This window comes from Hydra vulgaris, chromosome 15, assembly GCF_038396675.1.
Source record: "Hydra vulgaris chromosome 15, alternate assembly HydraT2T_AEP".
NCBI lineage: Eukaryota > Metazoa > Cnidaria > Hydrozoa > Anthoathecata > Hydridae > Hydra > Hydra vulgaris.
This window is the reverse complement of record NC_088934.1, coordinates 21712794-21740777: the sequence shown is the minus strand read 5'-3', so window position 1 is coordinate 21740777 and position 27984 is coordinate 21712794. Positions and strand designations below refer to the sequence as shown.

Below are 27984 nucleotides of genomic sequence, written 5' to 3'. Positions count from 1 at the left end.
CCAATTACCAAGCTACCAATTTTTTAAGGACAACTATTCTACCCTACTTACAGAACAGACAGTAAGTGAAAAAAAGTGGAAAATGATTTAGGACCGGAATTTACTTCATTAACATATATTCTCTAATGGTACAAAGCGAAAAGACCGTATTCGTTTTCATTCTTACCAAAAACATGCTAACAAATTAATTAATAATTTTAGTACATAGCAAAGACACTGCTTAATTATGATAATTAAATAAAAAATTTGAAAAAATCATTAAAACCTATAAAAAATATCACTTATATGCAAGTATTAATTTAATTATAACTAATCTGATCATAAACCTGATTCTCCATTCAGGATCATCATCAAATTTCGCAACAAAATTGAAAACATTTACTACCGCATCTTCTGCGGAAATACTCCTTTGTTTGCATTTCCGCTGAATATTTTTTTATTGTACTTTATTTTTTTTAATTATAACTTTTATTACATTGTGAACTTTTTCACTGCTTTAACTTGTATTTTGTAGTTTAATGCTTCACAAGATTCATATTTTTTTAAACTAATAATTAAAAAAACAACATAAGAAACATTTTTTTATTTTTTTTTGTGATTAGCGTCACTAAAAATAGAGCAGTATAAAAATACAAGATTTTCAATCTAAAATAAATGTCTTTAAAAAATATTTTTTTTTTGAACTTATTAGTATTAGCATTTTATTTGCATTTTTTTTTTAAAATAAAACTCTGACTAATACTGCTTAATAAGCATTCTTGTCAAAAAATTTTATACAGGTTATATACGTTCTACTGATGCATATTCTAAAGCTATAAAACGCACACTTTCTAACACTGTTAACTTTTTTGGTCAAATTTTATACACGACTTAAAGAACTTATGAAGCTTTCTCGATTAATTTTAGTCCAAGTAACTTTCTCTGTTACATTTATTTCCAGTTATTTTTCATTAATTTCCAGTACTCGATTTATTTCTAGTTATTTTTCAAAATACTTTTATTTAAATTAACTTTCTCAACTACTTTCAGTTTAAATAACATTATCAAGTTTTCATGTTAACTTTCAACTTTCTATGTAAGTTCCATATATGGTTCCAAAATTTTTTCAAACTAAGTAACTTTTTCGTTTACTTTCAGTTTAAGCAACTTAATTTGCTCATAAAGTTTATTTAAATTTTTTCGTTTTTATTTATTTCCTATTAGATTGCCTAGTACCCTTCGTCAAAAGAAGTCGCTTTTTCGATTACTTTCCGTTTTAGTAACTTAATCTGTTCATCGGCTTCTCTTTCTTGTTCGTCCCTTGAATTTATTTCATCAAATAAAGGTCTAGTTTCCGAGGAAGGCGAAAAACCTTGGTCTCCATCGTTGTTGTCATAAAATCCATCTGAATTACATAGATTGTCGTAGAAATAGTGCAGCGTGTCATGCTCACTGTCAGAAGTTTCCTCGCATCTCTCTTGAATAGTTGGATGTGTGTATGGCTTATAATTTTCTGAAGCTACGGAAACACGTCTTACTGGAATTATTCTTGTTAAAGGTGCGTTTTTAAGTTGGCATCTGTTGGAATTATTGTTTAATATTGCCAGGTGACCACCAAATTCATAAGGAAGTCCACATCTAACTGTTTTAAGATTACGATATCCGTTAAGAGGAAGTGGCGTTATGGGAATAAAGTTTTTTATGGGTTCACTATACATGGTTGGCATTGGAGCTGGAATACAAAAAAATTTATCGTTATTCTTTTGAAGTTTTTCATGGTTTTCATTTTTGTTTAATATGTTCACGTCAGTTGACGTCAACTTTTTATTTCCAAGAGGAGATTCGTGCTCCGATTCTTTTAATGAACTTTTAATTGAGTTGGAACTTGACTTTTGACTGTATTCAGATGCACTGCTATCAATTATGGATTCCGCTTCACCATCAGTTGCAGTTGTACTAAATGCTGTGTCAGAGGAGCCAAAAATATTTTTGCACTTTGGTTTAGAAATAACATCATTGATTGTTGGAGCTTGCACGTTATCATTTTTATATTGTAGACTGTTAACTGATCCCATGACTGTTGGTGCAGAAGCAGTACGACTTCCCCAGTTAGTTAACTTTTTTAAACTGCGTTTAACTCTTAAATCATCTACTGTTCGACAACGCATATCCACTGTGCTTTCTTCGTCGTCAGTTGGACCGTATGATGGAGCTGGTGTACTTGTGGGAAAGGTAGTCGATAAATGGTGAATATCCCAATCAGATTGATTCTCGGTTACCGTAGAATATCTGTTATAATCCTCAATTTCAATTTTTGGTTTGTTGACGTGTTTCCCATACACACACTTAATCAGCAAACTTCCAAGATTTTGACGAAACAAAATAAAAACTAACACGACTAATAACAAACACAGTAAAACTCCTATACATACAATGGTTATGAGCCATGGCTTTGAAAATAATGTGTCAATATTATCCCTAACTGAAGAAGACGAAACAGGCAAAGTAAGTACAGTCACGTTATTAAATTTCCGAATTGAAAACATTGAATTGTTAATAATTTTTGGTTTATCAAATTTTATTGTTGCAGTCATTGTTGTGACTGGAAAATCTGAAGGCTTCACCTTTGTACCAGAACATTTTAACTCTCCAACAGTAAAATAGGATTTTATATTCATTGATTTTCCGATGCTGAATTGAACTTCGGTGACTGGCAAGAGTGATTTTTGCGTTATATAACCATCGTCAAAACGCCATTTTGCATCGCCAGCATCACAATTACAATCGTAAGGTTTACCTATATATTGTAAATAATAAATACTATGTTTTTTAATTTTGGTTAATTGTACTTCTTTTTTTTTTCAAATCGCATTGAAACCTTTAAAAATAAATAAAATAAAAAACAATAATAATAAAGGGTACCGTCGTCTCCTTTTGCGCAAGATTTATCCATTCCACAGCTACACGTTCGTCTATCAGGAGTTGAGTCCCCCCAAAAATGTTGCCGCTCGCTATCTCTAGATAACCATCTTGCTCCTTTGTAGTCATCGTATCTCTTTCTTCCAACTCCATCCAATAACTTTGATTGGAAGCAATCAAATCTAATATACTGCTTGCAAAAAGTGCTTAACTCCATTAAATTGATTATGGAAATTACATCTACAGAATATTTAACAGGGTGTATATAAAAGGATTGTGTTCCCTCCACCTTTTCTCCTTCATCAACACGCGTGTCGTTTTTAACATTATGACCAATAATGGTTTCTCCTGAACCCATATCACAATAAGCTTGAAAAACTCTTTCATTATTAGAACATAGCTTATAAATTTTGCTTTCAGAAAATCCACTATCCATTAATTCATGGCATGTTCTTTTGTAAACGCACGTTTCACAATTGGCTCCTGAATAATCAGGATTAGTGCAATTGCAAGTGTATGTCTGCAGAGATTGAAAACATATTCCCTTGTGAAGACAAGGATTAGGAAAACATAAATCACTAATGTTGCAGTTTCTAGCAACTTCACGCTTTTTTATTATTTTACTCGAATCAAATGAAACTGGCTCATTATCAACTTCAATTGTTCTGTAGCACGCAAATAAACAAGGAAGCTCAGGTGTACTGCCTCCAATAGTTATTTCTCCCATAAAATTCCCTATGCCATCAGCACTTCCTAATCGAAAGAAGCTTTTAAACTGATGAACTTCTGAGACATGATCTACTTGCAGTTTAACTATATCTTCATTTCGTTGTACCAAAATTCGAATAACGTGCCAGTTGCCGTCGTCAACTTTTATCTCTGATTTTATATTAACGGCATTGTGAGCAGACAAGCCTATGAAAGAAACAATCAAATTAAGTTTTCCGTTTTCAAGTATTATCTCAATTGCACCATTTGTGCATAGATGTGTTGCTATTTGTCCGTTTGGTTCAAATGTTCGAAGCTCTAAAGCAAAATTCAACTCGTTAACATTTAGTATATTTCTTCGTAAAGTCAATTGTGAGTTCACAGAATTAAACCCAAATATATTCAGTTTGCTATCAGGGCATGTAAAAGATAGATGACCGAATGTTTTAAAATGCGTGAACTTCTCAATTGCACCATACAATAGATCTATGCTGTTAAATCTAACTTTTGACATACAACCAATAAAATTAATTTTTTCTTTAATATTCAAACATGTTGTTTCATCTTTTTGAGCCAAACCCAGACCTCCAACGTAAAGATAATCAAGATTTAGCTGTTCAAAGTCTAAATGCGAAATGTATGATTTTGTTTTATCATCTACTGTAAAATAAACGTGGGTGCCATTTTCTCTCAAAATAACAACATCATGCCAACTATTATCATTGTATTGTTTTTCATGAATTATTTTATGAGCGCCGTATTCTTCAAGGGTTGAACCAAAGTTTCCAGTGTAACTAAAAAAAAAAGTTTCCAGTAAAGTTAAAAAAAAAGAATTCAAAAGAAAAATAAGTGTGTTCAAAAATTTTTTTATGGTTTTGTTAATTTAATTAAATCTTCTTAAATGAAAGTAACTAGAATATATTCGACCAGTTAATTCCCGTAGAAATATACTCGACCAGTCAATTCCCAATAAATATACTCGACCAGTCAATTCCCAATAGAAATATCTATATAAAATTATTAATAAAAGTAACAATAGCTTTAAAATAATGTTTTTTTTTTCTTGTTTGCGTTTTATGAATAAATTTTTTGTATAATTTATGTATCATTTCGTTTTATCTGATAAAAAACATAATTCGTTCAAACCGCATAATTTTTTTTTTCACTTAATTTTGAGATGTTTTTTTTTTTGTTAGAAACAATTATAATCTCGGTTATTTGTTTTTGAATCTTTAAATGTATAAATATCTCTAAAGAATTTTTCATTAGGAAAATTGATTCTGAAATTTTCTTTTCATAAAGACGCGTTTTTTTTTTAAACTTGCATATGTTCACATGCAAATATTATGTTTTCCAATTTATTGATGGCCAGGTTTTTTTATTTTTTTAACATGCAGGAATCAAAATGATACTGCTGCTTTTTCTTACTTGCTACACACCTTTTTTACCTTTTTAAAAGTTTGATAATAAAAATAACTATTAAAACTTTAGTAGATTTCTGAAAATGATTTTGAAAATAAAAAGTCGAAAAATGATTGTATTGAAAAAAGTTATCAACAGAATGTAAAAGTAATAAGACTTGTTTTAAGCGACATTAGGTTTTCTTAAGCCCATTTCAATTTCTTTTTAAGTTGAAATATAGACTATCCAGGGTTAAGCTTTTTAGCTTCTTTCTAAAAAAGCAAATTAGATCCTCCATACTTGAATCATGTACAGCCCAAAATACATACAACATTTACTATTATATTTATTATTATATATTTATATAAAATAAAAAAACAAAAAAACAAAAAAACAAAAATCTGCAAGAAAAATCTAGATTGAGAAACACTTACACAAGTTTGCCCCTTTGTAACTCTAAAAGAAGAAAATCTCCTTGTACTCCACAGCTATATATCAACACACCAAAGGCTTCTGTTGTCTTGAAACGCAATGTAACTTTATCTTTTCGAGTTTCTTGTTTATTTGTTATTTCATACTTAATGTAGTCACTGCCAGTAAAACTAGCTGTAGATTCGTCAGCATTTATTAAAAAAACTTTATTTAGAAAAAAGCAGCATATAACCATAAACAAATTCCTCATATTCATTTGATTCGCAAACGTTAGATACCTTGAATTATAATGACACCGCACATTAATGGATCATTAAATATTTTATGTCACAAGGCTTTTATTGGTAATACCTTTTTTTGTTACTCAAATACAAATGGAAATAATTAAAACAATAATGACGTTATATTTTGTGTTTTTCCACTGCCTGTCATTACTCTTTCCATTAATACTTTTTGATAGATTTGTTAGGTCTTTTCCCCAGAACCTCGTGGATTTTTTATTAGACATGCGCAGTTTGTTCAAATGACAGCTGATACATATGAACTTTTTGAAAAGCTAAAAAAGCTTAAATAAATAAATTAGATAAAGATTGAAGAAAGAAAAAACAGCGACACAGTTGTTTAAAAAGTGGGCTTTTTTAAAACTGTAGAGCTGATTAAAAATGTATAAAAAGATATAATGCGCTACTTAATAACAATAGAAAATGTTTTTTCAAAGGTTAAACTTAATTTTGACTTTTTTGACTCAAGTTCATATTGTTCACTCTATCGATCTTTAAGATAAAAGATTTTCAATTTGCAATGGTTTAAAACAAGACCCAAAGAAAGCTTTTTATTTAGAAAACGTGTTGTTCTCTTTTGTATGAAAGTTGATTTGTGAACGCCCGTCTCTGCAACCATTTTTACTCAGTTAGTTTTTTGAAAACAACTCTTGTATGTTTTTTTAATAAAAACAAAATTAAACAGGTAAATTCGTTGCGTAAACTTCTTTTTTTATTTATCTTGTTTGCTTAAAAAAGTGGCTGCTCTAATGAAAGCTTTCCAAAATGGCTTTTTGTTATTTTGCTATTTATATCGCACTTCGTTTTTTAAATTAAAAAAAAGCAACTTTAAAATTAAAGCCTAGTCTTTTAAAGTTTACTTCAAAAAATTTAAAATTTTAATATAATAAATTTAAGCTAAAATTTTGTCACGATCGTATTCCAATCGTGTCATATCCTAATCATGTTTTTATAATCCGGTATTTTCATAAATTTGAGATTTAATCTCAATTACTAGATTGAAGCCCAATCATTTTTGTCAAGTTTTGACAGAACTAAAAAAACTGTCGCCTGCAATTTTTGGCGTAATTAAAAATAATTCCAAAACTTTATTCTAATTGGTTTACGATTTAGTTGTTTTTAGCATAATATAGACGAATGTCTAAGTTATTTCAATTCCAAACATAGAAACCCACAAAAATGACTGAAGCGATTGTGACGGTAATGAATTGTTTATAAATTTTTTTATTTATATTTAGATTAATATCTGTACTATTAATATTTAAAGATACTTTATATAACAATTGTGTGTGTCTAATCAGCAAAACATAACGCGTTAAATTAAATAGACTACAATTGTTGATAACTCTACAGCTACATAGGATATAGTTACGCATAAGGGAATAATTAAAAAAATTTACTTTAAAAACTTTTTTAGTTATAATTAGTAGTTATTGTTTAATTATGTTCTTTAATTATATTCTTTAATTATGTTCTTTAATTAAAAATATTTAAAAACTTTTTTAGTTATAATTAGTAGTTATTGTTTAATTATGTTAATTATGTTCTTTTATTATGTTCTTTTATTATGTTCTTTTATTTGTTTTGATTGTTCTTTTATTGATTGTTACTTTAGTTGTTATTTTGTTTAAAAGTTAATGTTTTTATTTTTTTCATACATTAAATAAAGTTTTGGAAAAAGTACATTAAATATGCATTGCACAAAGATTATTTACACAGTAATCAGTGTTTTATTCAAAAAAATGAGAAAAAAAATTATGAACAGAAACATGGTAGAAACATGGAAACAGAAACAGTAGAGTTGTTGAAGGATAGATAATTGTGATTGTAAAGCTTATTTTGATCCCAGTAAGATATAAGGTGCACAAAAGATTAGGAATTTAATAGTTAGTAACGTCTTAACAGCAAAAGAACAAGAAAAAACCAAATTAAAAAAAAATGTTTTAACCTTAACTTGTTTTTATTGTCTATCATATCACCACCATCACCACCATCACCACCACCACCACGACCACCATCATAATCAACACCATCATTATCATCACTATCGCATTTTGGTTTAACTTTTTTTAAATATGTTCTTACAATTTGCGAGGGGTTGTCAATAGACCTTCTGAAAATAATTTTTTTACGCCAGCTAGTTTTTTTATTATTTAAGCAATATTCCAACTTTGCCTGCAGTCACCGAAGCAACGTACCATACTATAATTTATTTGACAGATGTTGACATGCAATACTATGATTTACTTGACGTTTGTTGACAATACTATGATTTACTTGACGTTTGTTGACAGTTGTTTAATAATTTTAAAAATTTTCATTACTCACAACTTTCAATTATTATACAAAATTACCTACCCCGTGAGTACGGTGCGTTTTTTAAACGTTCTTTGGGCATTTTATTAGGTTTTAACGTAACAATAAAAACGTCCAAATAACGTTTAAAAAAACGCACCGTGTCTACTGAGTACGTATTTAGTGAAGTAAAACAAAATTGAAGTTTGCGAAAGTATTCTAAGCTATTATTAAAATTATTTAAACGCTTCATATTTTTTATATATAAAAGCCAACTTAATGTTAATTAAACTAGGGCTGACAACTTAACTAGGACTGTCAAAAACTGTGAAAACGACCTAAAAGTCTTGACTTTAATAAATTATAATAGTTTTTATTATTTTCAAAATGCAAACTTATTATCAATTAGCAGAAGGTGTTAAAGAAAACAGCTGTTTTCAAGAAAATATTTGATGGAAAAACTGATTATGAGCTGTTTCACCAACAATATAATTTTTTTCATTTTAACAAACATTTTATTATTGTATAAGTATTTAAATTACACATTACAAAACATTTTGTCAGTCAGTTCTTATCTCAGTCTAATCCAGGTAATGGCCATTAAAAATGCTTCATACTATGCTTTTCAATGTAATACAGATGACATTAACCACAAACCGGAAGTATTGAACAAAAAAGAAAGTTTTAAGTGACCATAAATTATAGCTCAGTTAAAACTTAAGAAAAATTGATATTTAGAGTAATGTATCTGTATTAGAATATGATGGAGCCATAAAGTTTAGCCATAAAGCTATTAGAAATAGTGCTTTGTTTAAAATGTGTAAACAAAATTGCATTTCATATAATTTAAAGTCAATCATTTTAGAAAATCAGTTAGTAGATTAAAATTACTGATATTGTGGTGGTACTGATATTATGGTACTGATATTGTGGTTGAACTTATATTCTGGTGGTATTGATATTGTGATGTGTACTGATATTGTGGTTGTACTTATATTGTGGTGGTACTAATATTGTGGTGGTACTGATATTATGGTAGCGCCTTTACTTTCATCATTTTGTTGTTTAAAATAGTTTTAATACTTTCACTAAAATAGTTTGAATTTTATTATCCTTTACTAAAATTTTTTTCAATTAAAAAGTTGTTAAAAAAGAGTTTCTATATTAGAATCTGATGTCGCCATAAAGTTTAGCCATAAATCTTCATAAGAATCAGCGCCTTGTTTAAAGAGTGTAAAAGAATTATAATCATTCTGGAACGCCAGTTAGTAGATTAAATTTACTTATATTATGGTGGCACCGTTACTTCATTTTTTTTAATTTTGTGAATAGTTTTAAGCCTTTAATTTTAATTCTTTTTTTTTAATTGAAATAAATAATGCATATAATTTGTTTTCTATTCTTTTCATTATTTTTTTTTGTGTGTATCAAACTTTAAAATAAAATTGTGAAATCTTATGACCACTCTATGATTTTCATGTTAATTAAAGCCATTAAATTAAATACTAAACACGGTTTAATATACAAATTTTAATCCAAAAATTGCTTTTAAATAATATTATACATGAAACAACATTTGAAAAAAAACCTTTATAATTTGGTTAAAGGTTGTGTATAGACGTTATGGACAGTCTTAAGTTAAAATTAAAACAATCTTTTACGGATAAAAAAAGATTAAAACTTTACAAAAAGTACTATGTTTAATAATTTTATTTAGATTCTTAAGTAGTTATTTACAGCAACTGTTAGTTTGATTGATTTTTTTAATTGGTTTCGACTGAAAAGCTTCAACCAAGGTACTAACCTAATTGTACTGATGACATCACAATTCACAATTGCACTGATAACACCACATTTAGTAATTGTACCGATGACAACACATTACAACTTAAAAGCAGCTGTGACGTAGTGATTTGAGCTGACTTTAGATTCAAGAGGTTCTAGTTTAATGCCTCCTCTAACCAAATAAACAACAATGGTAAAGAAAATGGCATGAACTTCTTTTTCAAAAGCACTTTGCGGTAAATATTAGAGACTTGTAATTTTTTTGTGCGCTTTTTTAAACAAAAAACATCATTAGCAACTGAAACATAAAGTAATATTTTTTTAGAAATACCAATGTTTTATAGGTCAGGAATATTCAAATTATTATTTTCAGCTATAATTATACTTCGGCTACTCTGTTTTCTCAATTTATCTATGCCCACAAGTCACCTGTGTCCACAAGTCACTGGCGTCCACGAGTCATCTATGTCCACGAATCACCTGTGTCCACTACATTTAGCTTTAAAAATTGCTAGAGACGCTTTGATATGAGTTTCCTTACCGGGCGTTTAATAAAAGATTACGAATTTTGTTTCATTTGAGACCAAACATGACATACTTTTTAAAAATTTTTTAAAAATATATTTAGGGACCAGTAAAATGGTTAATCGTATTAAAACATTTTTTAACCAAAAAATATTTTTTTGTTCAAAAAAGTAGTGATAAAGTTTTTTTAAAAGATGTGCATCATTGATTAATGTGTAAATATTATTTTGATTAAAATAAAAAAACGGTTCTCTGCAGACTTTTTAATGAGTTTTTTAAATATTAGTTTTTTAAATATTTTATTGGTTGTCTGTGTTAATAATGTATTATGGTAGTTAATAGAATGTTAATATTAGTTAATAATACATTTAAAAGAGGTTTTTCAAATCAACTATTCTTCAGAAGTTTCTAATATTAACCAACTTAAATCAAAAATTTCTGCATAAAGGTCTTCATTCTTATTTTACCATTATGATATAAAACAATTTTTCCATGAAAGTAGAAATTTTAAATAATGTATAAATAGAACTATATTCATTGTTGCTCTGATAAATAATAAAAAAACACTCAAAACTATTTTCTAATTTTTCTAAAGATCTACCGATTGGTAGATAGTATAAAAAATATTCTTCAAGTTACATAGTTATGTATTAAATCTGAAACTTGTCATTTTACACAGGAGGAGTGGGATGGGGAGGAGAAGGGGGGGGGGGTCGAATGATAATGAGACCATGTACTAGTAGCAAAAAAAACTAAACGTTGGACAGAAGTTGACTATTCTAAAACCAATAATAAGTATACCTAGCCAGATGCGTATCAGTTACCAAAGATTGAATTAATTGTTGACACATATCTTAATAAAAAAATTTAATCACCTTTAACCCATGAGTAGTTGAGTAATATTTTACTACCTTTGAAGCTGAAAACATATTGTAGCCTTATTTGCCTTTTAATTTGGTGTAATGAGTTTTTATTTACAACACCAAAATTTTTTTTAGTTAAGACACGACCGCCATAAAATCTTTTATTCTTACTTCTTAAAATTATTCTTGTAAAACCACGAAAGAAACGGTTTTTTAAAGCTTATAAGTATTATAAATTTTATAAGTTTTATAAATATTTTAAGTTTTTCTATTTAAGTTTAGTTATTATATTTTTCAATATAATAATTTAACCTGTTTTTAAATTGTGCGCTTATGGAACTTTTTACCTTGGTAAATAAAGTTTAGGATGGTGTCATATTTTAAATAACTATTTAATTAAAAATCAAAATCGAGTTTTTTAATTCTATCCAGCAATAATCTTTAGTGCAATGTCTAACCGATTTCCAGAGTTCTCAAATTTTAGCTATCTGATGAAGTGATATTAAATGATTATCCTTTGTAGAACTGGGCTAAATTTTTTAAGTGTGTTATGCGAACATATTTTTTTGCGTCCTAAACAATTAATAAAGTGAAAAATAATATTCCTCAACTTTTGAATACCTATTTGTGATGTTTTCGCCCTTTTCTCACTTTTATTTTTACAGCTTTAAACAAAATTAAATAAATTTAAGCACCTGTATTTATTTTTAGAAAGTATAAAAATGTTCCACAACAAAATGATTAGAATTTTTGAAGCGGAAAATCGAAAGAATGTTGACTCTTTTTTTTCTCTGCTGCGTTGGAAATGTCGCTTCAAGTTGGGTCCCTGAAATGGAGAGTGAGTTTGAAAACAATTTGCTTCAAATATCTTTTTTATTCTCATTCATAATCAACAACTTTTAAAAATTTTAGATAGCAATCTGTTTGAAGGAGACATGGTGTTGACTCCTAGTGATTTCAATGGCTACGGAAGCATTATTGCAGGCCGATGGCCTAACAATATTGTTCCTTACGATCTCAGTCGAATGAGTAAGCAACAACTTAATTTAAATAATTTTAAAACAATCAATTTTTTTATATTAGTAACTGGGTTATATTTATAAATTTGTTAATATAAGTGTTTATTATAAATTTTTTCTTAACCTTTTTTTCGTGTTCAAAAATCTTTTGTTAAAAATATTGTTTTTAATACAAGATCTTGTAAGGATACTGATACCAAGATTATTATAGTTCAGGACATACTGCTCAGGACATGGTGTTCAGGACATGGTTTCAGGAACGGGAAAAATTTTTGTCCTCTTCTTTTTTTTCTTATAACTTATATATGTTATATATGTTATATATGTTTTGAAAGAAAAAAACCCATCAAAGCATAAAACAAATGTCAGTATGCTCTAAAAAATGATTGTTATTTTCTCTTTAGCGATTAGGGAAAATGTTTTTTAAAAATGTAAATGTCTTGTTGCACAAGAATATTTGTAAACAGTTTTTTTTTTTTTTAATAATATAACATTTACTGGCTAACAATAAATACAATCAATTAAAATATACAAGAGAAAATTATGTCCGGAGTATGAAGAAAACAGTAAAGTCTTACCACCTAGCACAGTCTTTGTTGATGTATTTACAATCTTGTAAATATAAAATTTTCTAAATATTTTCTATGATAATTAATAAAATTTAAAAATTGTTTAAAACGAATCTTAATAAATAAAGATATAAAATTATAAGTATTGTCTAAAGTTATAAAAAGTTTATATTGTAACTTGTAATAAAAAAAAAAACTAATAAAAATATTGTTTTTTTTTTTTTTAGTTTTATAATTTGTATTACTTTTTTATCATTTTATACTGTTCAAAAAAACGATTTAAAATATATAATGCATTTAAATTTGTTAGTGAGAGGTATTGTTGTAAAAGATATTGTAGTACTCAGTTTAAACGTAGGTATCGTTTAGATTCAGTTTAAAGTTTTTGGACTTTTTTTCGCCATAATGTTTGGAAATTGTTTCCATAGAAATCGTAATTTTGAATAGAGTAAGAACGCAGTTTTGAAAAGTTGAGTTCTAAAATTCGACTAAAGTATTTACGGTCAATTTCTGTAAAATTTTTATACATGAACTGTAAAACAAGATAAATATTTAGTTAGAAAATATTAAGATTACCTTTGGCTCACAAAAAACTGTTTATTGACTTTAAATGCAATTCTGATGGCATACCTTTATTTTCTGTAAAGTTTTCTTAGTTTAGTATAATTTGTTCTTGTCCAAACACTGGGAGTAGCACAAATATAATTAATAGCACGAAAAAACAATAAAAATTTGATGCAAAATTGACTGACAAACAGGTAAACATGCGAGGAGTGCTGCTACATTGACTGACAAATAGGTAGAACATGGAGGAGTGTTTCTACATCAAATAAAGGTTTTGGTTAGACAGGCATCTATCAATTAAAAAAAACTTTCAAAAGTTTTTAAACTTTTTCGAGTCTTCTAAATTAACATTATTTAAAAATACAAACTAAGCTTATATATATAACTTGTAACATGTAAAAAAAAAAAATTGTGGCTTAACCGTTTTTAACTAAATGATGGTACTGTTACTGTAATCCGAGTCAAGGATGCAGATTGTCATGAAAAAGCCTGCAAAATAGAGGCATGAAAAAAGATTTAAAGATACAGAGCGTCGCGCAAAAAGAAGACAAAAGTAGAGGCAGATGAAAGACGAGTCAAAAATGCAGATTGTCACCTAAAATCCGTGAGAATGAAAAAAATATATAGACAAATAAAAGGTGAGACAAAGATGCCTAAAACGTTAACCCCCCATCCCCAAATATGAGTGCGATGAGTTATAGTTATTATTTTTCTTTAATCTTAAATTTAATTTATATTCATTGACAAATTTCAAATTTGATTTAATAAACTCTTGCTGTTCGTCTTTTATGACTTTATAAAGTTTACAGCCCCCTCAAAGTTAGGGGTGGGGGTGTCAATTTTGCATGGTCATTAATTTCAGAACACTCAGAGATCAATAAATGAAATTTAAAATCTGTCAATGAATTTATATTTAGTTTATGATTGCAAAAAAAAATAAAAAATAAAAAAATAATAATAATAACAATTTTAACTCATTCCCTCATATTTGGGGCTGGGGGGCTAACATTTTAAGGTTTTTGTTGTTCCAAAGTCTCCAATCACAGCAATTTTTTACACAACTTACTCATGAATATACCCAAATATGGAGTTTTTTTCATATTTTAAAGTTGCTTAGCTCAAACATCTAAAAAGGTTGTCTACGGCCTTGTATTGCCAACATGCTATTATATGCATATATTATGCAAACATTTTTTGGGTAATACTGTAATACCTGTAAACTTGTAGAAGATTAGGCTGAGAGTGTTCAATTTAATTAAGACACTTGAGTAGAAATGAGACTAATTTAATAGTATTGTGAACTTTTACCCATTGTTCATCCTAATCAAGATTCTCATTTAGCAAGATGCAAAGGTATTTGTAACTGTTGACAATTTTCAAGCTCAGTATTGAGTATAAGTGATGGTAGAGTATGGTTGTTGGAGCTCCTAGGATTAATTCTAATAATTTATGATTTTGAGCTATTAAATTTCATATCATTGAATATATTGCAAAGTGCGACAACATCAACATTGGGTTGAGGTATTTTGGCAAGAACTTTATTTTAGATATAGTAGATCAGGATGTCATCAGAATTCTTTATGTACCGTTGAGTTGTTCATTTCGAAATGATGCGTCGCAATTTGCACCTTTCAACCAAACTGGGATGTAATAGTATATTAATAAACAGGAGGAGCACTTTGAGTATAAACTAGCAATGGTTAGTCTAATTTCTTTTATAGCTATTAAGTTTGGCGAGGATTCAGTAGTTAGATTTATTTGTTCTGTTATTTGAATGTTTTGTATTTATAAATAATATATTGCTTATGAAAGTGTAGTTATTATTGATTTGAGAAATAATAGTTTGCCAATTCTACTATTAGGGCTAAGTTACTTTTTAATTTGAGAGGCAATATCATCTTTGAACCATCTTTTATCTTAATATTAACCTTGGTATCAGTAAGAAATTGATTTAAAGACTGGATTTTGTTGTAGAAAGAACGCATGTTAGTTGCACAGGTAAGCGATAAGCGTTTGCGGTTGAGCTAATTGGTTAATGTGGAGCAAAGGAGTGAGTGCACCGCAGATCTTGACAATTATTTCATGGCGGATACCCAAATAAAAGGATGCATAAGAGTTGTCATAAGGATGCAAAGTTTGTCGTTGCTAGCATTGCTGTCTTTGCAAAGTTGATACTCAAGCTCTTTTTCAGCTGGTTTCATATGAAGATTGACTGTGTATTTCTTGAAGGTTTAATGTGCAGCGTGTTTGCAAGAGTTAATGAAAGCTATTTTATTTAGCAACGTCCTTAAATTCTACCACAATAAGTCGGCTATTTAATGAATTTTTTCGTATTAAGACGCTTAGAGAAACTAACATTATTATTGGTGAGGTTGTACTGTTAGGACCTCCGTGATGCAGTGTAACGCTGCTGGCGGTGCTTGGGCAACATCTTTTTTATTTATTTACTTATTATTTATTTTTAATTAGGTGCCCCAAGAAGTCCTTACAGTCTTATCACAGAGCACCGCGGATGAGCATTTATTTGGAAGTTTACGTCTCCTTCCTAACCGATGTCGCAAAACTTTCCCAGAGTGGGGTTTGAACCACGGATTCTTTATTTCTGAAGCAAGTGCGCTACCACTGCGCCACGGCTGCTCAAATTTTCTGCATTGTCAGTTCACCAACAAAAAATGTTTTTCTTACGCTTGACTGCATGCTTTAGTTTGACTATGACTTCACCAATTTGTGGCAATGTGTTAGGCTTTTTTTCTGACGATACTACTCCAGAATGGTTCCTTTAAACTTGTAAAACAGTTGCTGATTGAGATTAGAAATTATTTTCTATAACTGCTACTTTCCGTTTGAGTTTTTTTAATTTAGTTGGCTTGCAAGTTAATAGTTGTTTTCTGTTCCAAAATAATGTCTATGAACTCCATTATCCAGATATTAGGTTGACAATTGACACGTAAACTTTTATTTTAAACCCACTCATTTAAGAAGAAGACTCGCGTCAACCACTGCCATCATCATAAAAAATTTAGCCAAAAAAGTAGTAAAAACACCAAACTTTGAAGCATTTGTCCATTTAATTAGATAATTCACTTTATTACTAATTTTTGTCTGAAAACATTTACTCATTTAAATGATATAATGGCTTCAAGATCTCTCTTGTCCTTTTGGCTTGTTGAGGTACTGCTTCAATCCTTGAGCTCTATCATTTAACAAAAAAATTTTATGTATAGATATATATAAATATAACAGAAATTTTATATAATGCCCTGTCTCTTTCCAAAGAATTTTCCAACAAGTTGACTGGATCTGAACAGATGTATAGATTTTGAATATTTCCAAAATATGATTTCACATCTAGGCTACAAAAATCACGCTAAAATAACAGATACCTACATTGGAGTTTCAGATATTTTTATTGGAGTTCAAGATTTAATTTTACAGAATAATCCACACAAAACTTTTATTCCTTGAATAGAGATCCTAAACAGCCTTTTAATGATCTTAATAAAACCCATTTGTATGAGAATCTAGTTTTTAAAGAGAAAACAATGAAATTGCAAAGTACTTGAAAGGTACGAATGTATAAGTAAATGACTATATAAACAGTCATTTACTTGTAATAATTAGTCATTATTTGCAAAATTTTTCTTTTGAATTCATCAGCCACTTAAATACCATAATTTAGCAGCTATACTAATTGCTTTATTTATAAACATAGTGAAGTGTACATACAGTTGAGACCGGTGCAAAGGAGGGCTTTACCCCCATACAATAGATGAGGGAAGAGGGTGTCTATATTTAATATTCATTGAATGAGGGCATTCCCTATTCAATTAATATTTGCACTATTAGTTAGCAAACTGAATTCTTTTAAACCTTCAATCAGCAAATTGGAACAGTCGGCATAATGGAACTTTTTTCAAAATAAAGGGTCTATTAATTTCTAATAGGCAAATTGAAGAATTTGAGGACTTTTTTTTTAATTGACAAAACTCTTAAAGCACCACATCCCCCTCCCTACTCAACGCTTACTCACGCCGGTCTTGCATAGAGTGAGTGTACAATGTACACATGGTGTTCATTGTACACATTAAATTTGTGTACAAAGATTAAATACTTTACTTTGTCAAGGTTAATGCTAGCATTAAAAACCAAATTGAGGACTAATTGTGGTATTTCTTAAAACGTAGATAATGCAAAAAAAGCACTTGTGTTTAATCATTTTTATTTTCTGGGTAATTATATGATATGTGAAAAAGAAAAAGTGTTCAAGTAATAAAAGAAGCAATATATGCTTTTCTTTGTTATAATTAGCAATATATGCTTATGCAATAAATGCAATATATACTTTTCTTTGTTATAATTAGTTTTAGAGAATTAACTTATTAAAAAAATATATTTCAAATTGATTTAAAATATGTTGTAACAGTTAATGCCTATACGTATATAAATTAAAACGTAAAGAACACTCTAGTTTATTGAAGTTTTTTTCTTCAACTCTGAATTTCTTCAGAGTGTCTCGATAGGTAGACAATGTAGACAAAATCCTGAGGGTCACCTAGTCTTTAATAGGACTGAGGGACACTAAGTTTATTATAGGGTTGGAAAAGTTAAAGAAAAATCGAGTTTTGTCTACAGGTCATTGAGTGTGTCGCGACGCCACACTATGCGCCGTTCTAATACAAAATGAGGAAATAGGCTTAAAAATAAGAAAGCATTCAACATATTGAGATGGTTTTTTCACAAGACATCGAATTTTTGTTTATATTTCTATATTTAAAAAATAATATTCAGTTTTCATAAAAAAACAGTTCATTGTATTTTTTGCGGTTTATCCGGACTAATTTCTAACTAATCCGAAAAATTACAGTCCGGATATTTTTATTCAAAGTAATAAATCAGAAGGCGCTGATATTTAGAGAATTTTACATACTGTACCATTAACACAATTTAATAATAAGCAATATCATTAAATATAAACTTATCAAAATTATAAGAAAATCTGCTTTCATCTGATTTTTTGTTCTTTAGTTTCTTACAATTTCTTAACGTTCTAATGGATGTTTTTAAGTGCCGTTTCTTAAGAAATTCAACGCAGAACAGCTTATCAGTATAACATTCTAGTTCATAATATAGATCTTTTTAGATTAATTAATTTACGAGTTAAAATTAATTAAATTATTTCTTAAATATTTTTTAAAAACAAAAAACAACAAAACTTTGAATTATTATTATAAACTATATTGAGATTTCTTTACCAAAAAAAAAATTAACAAAAATAGTCTAAACTACTAACAATAGCATAACATTAAAAAAAAAATACTCGATGTACATATCAAATGTCACAAACAAATAATTAGCTCTATCCCTAGTGTTTTCTGCCAATAAAGTTAGACGTGCATGATTAACTCGTGCAGTTTTGATTTCTTTATTTCTGGTTTCAATAGCACTATCAGAGAAAGAACCTGATTGGAGGATACTTAAAATACCTAATAAAAAAAGCACCATAAATTATATGATATTACTTTGAATGAATGAATTATGAGATATTTACTTTGTTGATTTTTGATGTTTTATATTTAGTTAGAAACAGCTTTTTTCTTTTTCCACAAATTTTTATTTAATAAAAAAAGTGTTAAAACTCACGGTGTACGGCATAAAGTGATAAAAACGTGAGCTGCAAAAATATAGCACGTGTAAATACATTTTTACTTGTGAAAATATGCCAAGGAGGAAAACCATCAAACAAAAGTTTGCTGAGATTAAAAGTAACCATTTTTTAACATTTAACTTAGAAGTTATAACTTAACTTACCTTATTAACTTAACTTAACCACGCTTAACTTAGAAGTTATAACTTAAAGACAAGGAACAAATGCAGCGTTACAACTCAGATTTTTGAGAAAGCCCCAGATTTCCCATCGCAAAAACCCCAGAAATACCCAGATTATGTAAACAGTATTAAAATATTGTAAAAATTATTTTTTTTTTTTCACAAGCATTTGTCTGTGGTGACCGTGGGTAAAGGCGGCACTGTTAACAGTAACCCTAATGCGGGAGGATCCTCATTTTAGTCGAAGACTATGTGACCAAGATCGTTTTTGTGGTCTTCTGCTAACAATATTTGAGAAATTTACTGCTAATGAGATGATGGAAGATTTATTTCTTGCTTTGGGTCCAAAAGGGGCATCTTTGCCAGAACACTGTTTCGTTCTAATGGAAACCTGCGTTTTATTTGAACACAAAGTTCAATCAAAAAATGAAAATACACCCTTGCGAAACTGGACTTCTTTTTCTCCTAATGGTTGACAAATTAACTGGGCTTCACAATGTCCAGCCGTGTCAATGGTACCAAGTTTTTTAAGCCTGGTTACATACGAAGAATCAATATCGGCAAGTGTATGATGCTGCAATACTTCTTGTTTAATTAAACCTTATTGTTTCAAAACTTTATATTGCAGGATTTGAACTACATCTTGTATCAACTAAAACTCATGCTTTCTTTTGCTGCTACGTGAAAAATAGAAGCAGACATTCTTTACAAAAACTTCAAGCCACGATGGCAGGCGATTGCTAGCAGCATTTCTACAAATGTTTACAACTTCAATTCGCTCAAAATGAGCAATACCATACTGCAGACGGATTTGATGCACTTTAGTGTCAATTTTTTAGCAATTGTGCTGTCTGGGTACATCTGTTTACAGCATTCAATTAAGTGGTCGGAATGTAAAACTGGTGTATTATGTTCTGCCATAAAAGCCGTCAACGAGACTCTGCTTTTGGAACTTTTGCTGAAAAGCTGGATTTTTTTGGTTTGGTGAAAAACTTATTGATGTTTAAAGTTTTGCTTGTGGCATTGAGTGCTTTTGTGTGGTTTTATGTGCTAATAAAGAAGTTTTGTTAACATTAGTTAATCTACAAGTGCAGACGGTACAAATTGTAGTATAACGGTTACCAGAGTCTGATTTTATCTAACCATTTAGTTCACTGTCTGTAAGCCATTCTTAACAGAAGGCCTCCCAGGTCTTTGATTTTTTATGCGGTGGGGTGCTTGGTGACGTGCCAGTAGTTTTTCTACCATTGTCGCCGCTCAATTTTTACAATATTTAGTATAACTAAATATTTTATCAAAATTTAATAAAAACATATTTAGTATGAAATATTTTAGTATGAAAAAAACATCGAAAACAAAAAATTTATTTAATAATATATTTAGTATGAAAAAAACATCGAAAACAAAAAATTTATTTAATAATATATTTAGTATGAAAAAAACATCGAAAACAAAAAATTTATTTAATAATATATTTAGTATGAAAAAAACATCGAAAACAAAAAATTTATTTAATAATATATTTAGTATGAAAAAAACATCGAAAACAAAAAATTTATTTAATAATATATTTAGTATGAAAAAAACATCGAAAACAAAAAATTTATTTAATAATATATTTAGTATGAAAAAAACATCGAAAACAAAAAATTTATTTAATAATATATTTAGTATGAAAAAAACATCGAAAACAAAAAATTTATTTAATAATATATTTAGTATGAAAAAAACATCGAAAACAAAAAATTTATTTAATAATATATTTAGTATGAAAAAAACATCGAAAACAAAAAATTTATTAAATAATATATTTGAGTAATTTTAAATTTCAAACCAAAGATAAACAAATCGAATAAAAAACCAAAGAACAAATAAAATCAAAAAAACAAATCGAATCAAAAACAAAAATGAACATATCGTTTAACAATTAAAATTTTATTAAGTAAAGTTTGCTATTCGAATCTTAATTTAAAAATTCGAATTTTTAAATTAAAATTAGAATAGCAAACTTCAAATATTCTTAACCTGTGTTGATTGAACAAACCGACAATCATATGTAAATCTTAATTTATCAACAAAAACCCCCAAAACAAAGTATACCAAGATTTGGCAATATTTTTCAAAAAAACAACAACACAGAAACCCAGACAGCAATAAAAAAACTCAAATCTAGTGAAAAAAAACCTAGATGTTGCAACACTGAACAAATGTACCGCTCCCCATCTAGTGTTATTTTTTATACTTATTAATTAACCGGTTTTTAATTAAACCCACTACAATAAATTGATATTATACCATGTTACTACAGAGGTAGCCAGAATACTATTTCACTTTTAAAAAGTCTATTTATTGCAGAAAATTTATAATAAATAAAAACTGGCTACCTCTGTAGTAACTTGGTCTAATCAATCAATCTTTACTGACATACAAAAACAACGATCCAAAGATTTTTTTTCTTTTGTTCGTTTTTAATTTACAAAATGATCATTTATTTGATAATGTGAAAAAAATTGGGGAAATTATCGTATGTAATATAACGATTTAGTGAAAACCCATGTTTTTTTACCCCTGAAAATCCCACATTTAAAAAAGCGATTTAAAAAAAATTTGAAATAAACATTTTTTTATTAACTAATGCTGACTTGTTTTGGTTAGAAAATATTTAAAATTGATTTTTTTTTCAGAAAAGTAAAATCCTATTTTCACTTTGCGATGCATTGTACACCACTACTCTTCCTACTCCTAACATTTTACCCGTACGTTTTATAAAATATTATAATTTATTTTACAATAAAAAAAGCCCAGTGAGAACAACACGTGTTTTAGACGTCTAAACAACGTTTTAATACATTTTAATTTGCTTTTTAGGCGTCTTAAACACATCTTGTTGCCCACTGGGAATGTATGAAACGTGATTATCTCCTTAAAATAAGACATAAAAAACTACAAAAAAACCACCAAATTCTTTACCATCTGGTTAAGATTTTAATTTTATTATATGCGATTTTAATTTCAATTTATTTTAAACTTTTTTTTTTTGTCTAAACTAAATACATTTTGCTAAGTGTAACATATCTAATTACACATAAAATAGTTTTTTTATTTTAAAACAATGATGTTTAGGCTCATCAAATCATGTTTACATATTAAGAGCAATTGATGAGTATCATAAGCACACTTGTTTAAAGTTTGTAAAGAGAACAAATGAAGATACATATCTTAGTTTTCATTCTGGAATCGGGTATGAATAATATTTTATCTGAAGGCAGATATTTGTATTCTAGTAACTCCAACTTCTTTTTTTTTTTGTCAACAGTTTTTTTTTAATTGTTATATCAAGGTTTTTAGATAATTCTAACCAGATATTTTTTTTGAATAACGCACATTAATTGCTTAGCCACCAGAAAGTTCTAATCAAAACGTATTTTTTGTATCTCTACGCCTGTTACGTATGAGCAAAATTTTGTTTTATAATGCAAGTGAGCTACAAAAGGCCAAGAAATTAAAACAGCAATAAACACAATTTTTGCAACTCAAATTGTTTTTGGCACATTTATGACATAATTAAGTGCCTTTAATAACTATTTCTGAATCAAAATCACTTATTTCACCGGTATATATATATATATATATATATATATATATATATATATATATATATATATATATATATACCCTATTTCATATACCCTATATATATACCCTATTTCACCGGTATATATATATATATATATATATATATATATATATATATATATATATATATATATATATATATATATATATGTATATATATATATATATATATATATATATATATATATATGTATATATATATATATATATATATATATATATATATATATATATATATATATATATATATATATATATATATGTAGGGTTGCCATATGGTAATCTCCGAAAAAGAGGAGATTTTGCAATTTGTGGTAAATGAAAGGGGCGTCAACTTTATTTAGCAAGGTGGTAAAGTGGGTACCCCTATTATGAATCTAAAATGAAAATCATTTTTTAAAATAGCATTCGTTTTATTAATATAAACAGCTGGTTTGAAAATTAATTTTAGGACTCTTACAACTAATTAATGTAATTTTAATCATAATGCAAGTGTACAATCAAATTCAAATTTATTGAACAAGAGATAAATATATATATATATATAAAAAGAATCAATAATTCATAAAACTTTTAATATATTTTTAAGTATAGCGTTCTCTATATTTTTTATTATATATTTTATATATTATTCTATATTAAAATATACCATTAAGTATGTCTAATTAAATATAGCATATATTTAAAAATATATATATATATATATTTAAATCAAAGTATAAATAAAATGTATATATATTTAAATAAAAGACAAATGAAAGACACATTAATTCTAATTTTGTATCATTTGTATCAATCTTACTAATCACTTATATCAGTATCTCTTTCATCAAAGCTTTTATTTGTGGGAACAGAACTATAAACAGGGGAAAATGGATCATACCAACTATACTTTTTTGTTGAGCCTATTTTTTTCAATAGATCTTTCTTTGATAACAGATACTCATGGAATTCATTACATGAGTATGATTTGAAATTATATTTTACACATAGAATACTTTTAACAAGCTCTACTGATAATCTACTTCTTCCTTTTGTCCATTGGCAAGACATTAAAGAAAACAACCGTTCTACAGAGGCATTGTGGCTTGGAATACAATAAAAAAATTATTTTCAACAGTTCAGAAACACAGGACTTGTCGTATATATGTGTATACAAATATATACATATATACGTATATATATATATATGTATATATTTATATATATATATATATATATATATATATATATATATATATATATATATATATATATATATAATATATATATACATCTATATATATATGTGTGTATATATATATATATATATATATATATATATATATATATATATATATATATATATATATATATATATATTTATATATATTTGTATGGAGAGGAGATTCTGCAAATAAAATGAGGGGGCGAATCCTCAAAAAGTACCGACTAATTCTGATTCCTTTAGGTCCTAAGGTCCTCAAAACTAAAATTTACCAGACTGAATAATTACATTATATATATATATATATATATATATATATATATATATATATATATATATATATATATATATATATATAAAAATATATATATATATATAATATATATATATATATATATATATATATATATATATATATATATATATATATATATATATATATATATATATATATATATATATATATATATATATATATATATATATATATATATATATATATATGTAATTATTCAGTCTGATAAATTTTAGTTTTGAGGACCTTAGGACCTAAAGGAATCAGAATCAGTTGGTACTTTTTGAGGATTCGCCCCCCTCATTTTATTTGTAGAATCTCCTCTCCATACAAATATATATATATATATATATATATATATATATATATATATATATATATATATATATATATATATAAATATATATATATATATATATATATATATACACACATATATATATATATATGTATATATATATATATATATATATATATATATATATATATATATATATATATATATATAAATATATATATATATATTTATATACGTATATATGTATATATTTGTATATATATATATATATATATCGTACACCCAGATCAAAGGTGCCACAAGTCAAAAAGTGTCAAACTGAGAAAATCAGGGTTGAAGTTTTAAGTTTTTAATGTTTTTTCCAACGGTTTTTTATTTACTTTTTTTCATTTTTTTTTTCTTAATTATAAACATAAAAAATTGAATAATATAAAATATTAGTAGTTTTAAAAAAATGATAAGTATCTAAAGTTTTTATTTAACCCATATCAACATCTAAACAAAAACTAATCAATAAAAAAAAATTTAATTGATGTTAATATAAGACATTTTAAAAATGTATTTTATAAAATTTTCTGTCTTTTAATTTGTAAAATGGGTTAATTTAGAGAAACTATTTTATTGCATCGCAAAAAAAATTTTAATGTCATTTTTCATAGTTGAAAAAGCATTGTGGAGTATATAAACTAAATTAACATCTAGTTAAATGATAAAGTTAGTTAATAACTTTGTTCAAATTATTTTTTACAATATTTCTTTAGGTGTTCCTCTGATGTTGGTTATTTTCGAAGAAGAGTCAACAATGTATCACTAGGCAGTGGATGTCTTCAACTTGGAACAGTATTGCATGAAATAGGGCATAGCATTGGTATATTACATGTAATTTTTATTTCAATAATAAAGGATTGTTAGACTCTATAATATGACTTCAATATTATTTAGGATTGCATCATGAACAAAGTCGACCGGATCGTGATGATCATGTAACAATTGTTTGGGGCAGCATTCAACTTGGTATGTAATGCATGTTTATGTTTTGCTATTTATTTCATGTATATTTATGATAAGAATATATAGTTTGAATTTTTTAAGGTATGAAATACAACTTTGACAAGTTTGATAGTGGTACAATTGACAGTTTGGGATTTCCTTATGACTATGATTCAATGATGCACTATGGTGAAACTGCATTTGGTCGATTTGGTGGGGTTACTATTAAAACTAAAGACCCTAGCAAACAAAAAGTTATTGGCAAAGCCCAAGGATTTAGTAGCATAGACATACTACAAATTAATGCCATGTACAACTGCAAAGCAGGTAGAAATAAATTTATTTATTAGCACATTCACACTTTTTTAAAGAGTTTATGTAAGCTTCTATACTTAGTCTTTCCGTGTTAACATGCCTAAAAATGCACACACTTTTTTTTATATTTCTTCAATGCTATTTATTTCATGTGTATTTACATAGTAATATTAAAGAACACCAAATGTTTTTTTGTTGCTGCTGTTATTGAATTTAAAATTCTAAACAGCAGATTGGTAATTTTTGTTTGGGTGTAAAGTTATTTTTGTTGGTTTGATTTCAACAATGGTTTAGTTTTTGTTAGAAATTTTTTTTAATTTTTCAATTATTTATTAGATTTATGGAGAGATAATGGAGATTATCTATTTGCTTAACTTTACTTAACTTATGTTAAATCTTCATTCATTTCATTCATACATTTTCAAAAGCATAACTAAAATTTAATTTTGGTTTTCTAAATGTTTTTTTATAAAAATATTTTTAAAGATTTTTTCATACAGATACAAAATGCAAGTTGTTAGAAATAATTCGCTGTAAAAAAATAAAAATAAAAAGGTTGGATTTGATTTTATTGATACTCAAATTGATTTGATTGGTTTAATTTTGTGTGATATTTTTTTTTTGGTTCCCAACTGATAGAATAATTAAATAAAAACTTCTGTTATTGATGTAACTCTTTATTGTTTAAATTAATTTTTTTTTTTAATTTTTAACTGATAGAACAATTTGGTTTAGTTAACTATACGGTCTTAATTACGCTTTATTTAACTTCTTAAGGTTTAATTAACTTCTTGTTATTTTGTTAATTATTATTATTAGTTATGCTTTCTTTTTTGTATGTTTTATTTTTTAATATTTTTTCAGGTATTTCAACACATCCACCAACTATTTCAGGTGTTTCAACCCAACCACCTACTTTTTCACATAGTTCAACACAATCTTCCACAGCTCCTCAGACTGGCTCTCCAACAGTACAATGTGTGGCTGGTGAAGACTTAGACATTAAATGCTACGGATGGGCAAATACAGGCTATTGTGCATCAACAGATCGAGTTTATTTAGAAGTTATGAAAAGAAAATGCTGCAAATCTTGTAAAGGTAAAATATTAATTGACGATTATTGTACTTATTTTCATATCTTATGAAATATGAAACCATAAAAACCCTTTTCTTATTTAATAATTGAGCTCTTTTTCTTTAATCAATCATTTGGCAATTTTGTTGAATTAAGTGCAACTTTTGTATGTGCTTAGCAATTTCAAAAGTTTCTTAGTATAAAAAAGTATTTTTTCATTCACGGTTTTTTTAGACTGTTTAAAGAAAGTATTTGGGTTATTTATGGTTTATTTGCAATTGTTTACATGCAATAAATAAACATTTTTTATGGTTTATAGAAATGGTATATTTATTGCATAAGGTTTGTGGCGTTTAATGGGTGTATGATGTTTGTTACCCTTTATTGTGTATGCATTTTATGTTGCCATGTTTTTTGAAATTTCAAATGAATAGTATATATCAAAATACGAAAGTGTATTAAAAAGTATAGCTCATGTCGTTTCTGCAACTTGTCAGCAGTAAAATATGTAAGTAGTAAAATATGTCAGTAGTAAAATATGTCACATTGGTGTAGAGTAAAACCTTTGTCACCATCTTTGATCTCTACTTCCATTATATTTTAGTTAAAAAAATTTAATATTAAGATTTTATTCTATTATTTAAATAATTAAATTCAATAATGTTCTTTTTTAAATTTTATTCGCTTTTTTTTTCAACTTATCATTTTAATTAATGACTTTGTTGTAATAAATCTCCACGTAATAAATAAGCACCTCCACGTAATAATTAAAAATATTTCAATGTGTAACTACTATAATGTATTGAAAACAAGAAGTAAAAAATTATTTGGTGTTTTATTTTAATTAATTGTTATTTTATGTCTTACCTTTAGACACTTGCAATGACAAACATTCGAATTGCGCTGCATGGGAAAAATCCGGTGAATGTCAGAAAAATCCGAATTGGATGCTTCCAAACTGTTCAAAATCTTGTTTTAAATGCAACTAAATAGTTTAAATAA

The 27984-nt window shown here is 27.3% G+C and overlaps 2 protein-coding genes across 2 annotated transcripts; one reads left to right on the top strand and one right to left on the bottom strand.

Annotated features, from left to right (window-relative positions):
- Positions 1 to 568: 568 nt before the first annotated feature.
- Positions 569 to 8322, bottom strand: LOC136072029 (contactin-associated protein-like 2). Its single transcript, XM_065819964.1, has 4 exons — positions 7669 to 8322; positions 5442 to 5717; positions 2902 to 4400; positions 569 to 2776 (listed from the first exon to the last, which is right to left on the bottom strand). Exons 1-4 carry the CDS (start codon positions 7692 to 7694, stop codon positions 1209 to 1211), a joined length of 3369 nt encoding a protein of 1122 aa, XP_065676036.1. The 5' UTR covers positions 7695 to 8322; the 3' UTR covers positions 569 to 1208.
- On the top strand, positions 6343 to 27984 carry LOC136072030 (low choriolytic enzyme-like). The gene is made up of 9 exons (XM_065819965.1): positions 6343 to 6405; positions 11900 to 12026; positions 12101 to 12217; positions 22290 to 22407; positions 25364 to 25470; positions 25545 to 25616; positions 25695 to 25919; positions 26772 to 27005; positions 27856 to 27984. Exons 2-9 carry the CDS (start codon positions 11960 to 11962, stop codon positions 27969 to 27971), a joined length of 1056 nt encoding a protein of 351 aa, XP_065676037.1. The 5' UTR covers positions 6343 to 6405; positions 11900 to 11959; the 3' UTR covers positions 27972 to 27984.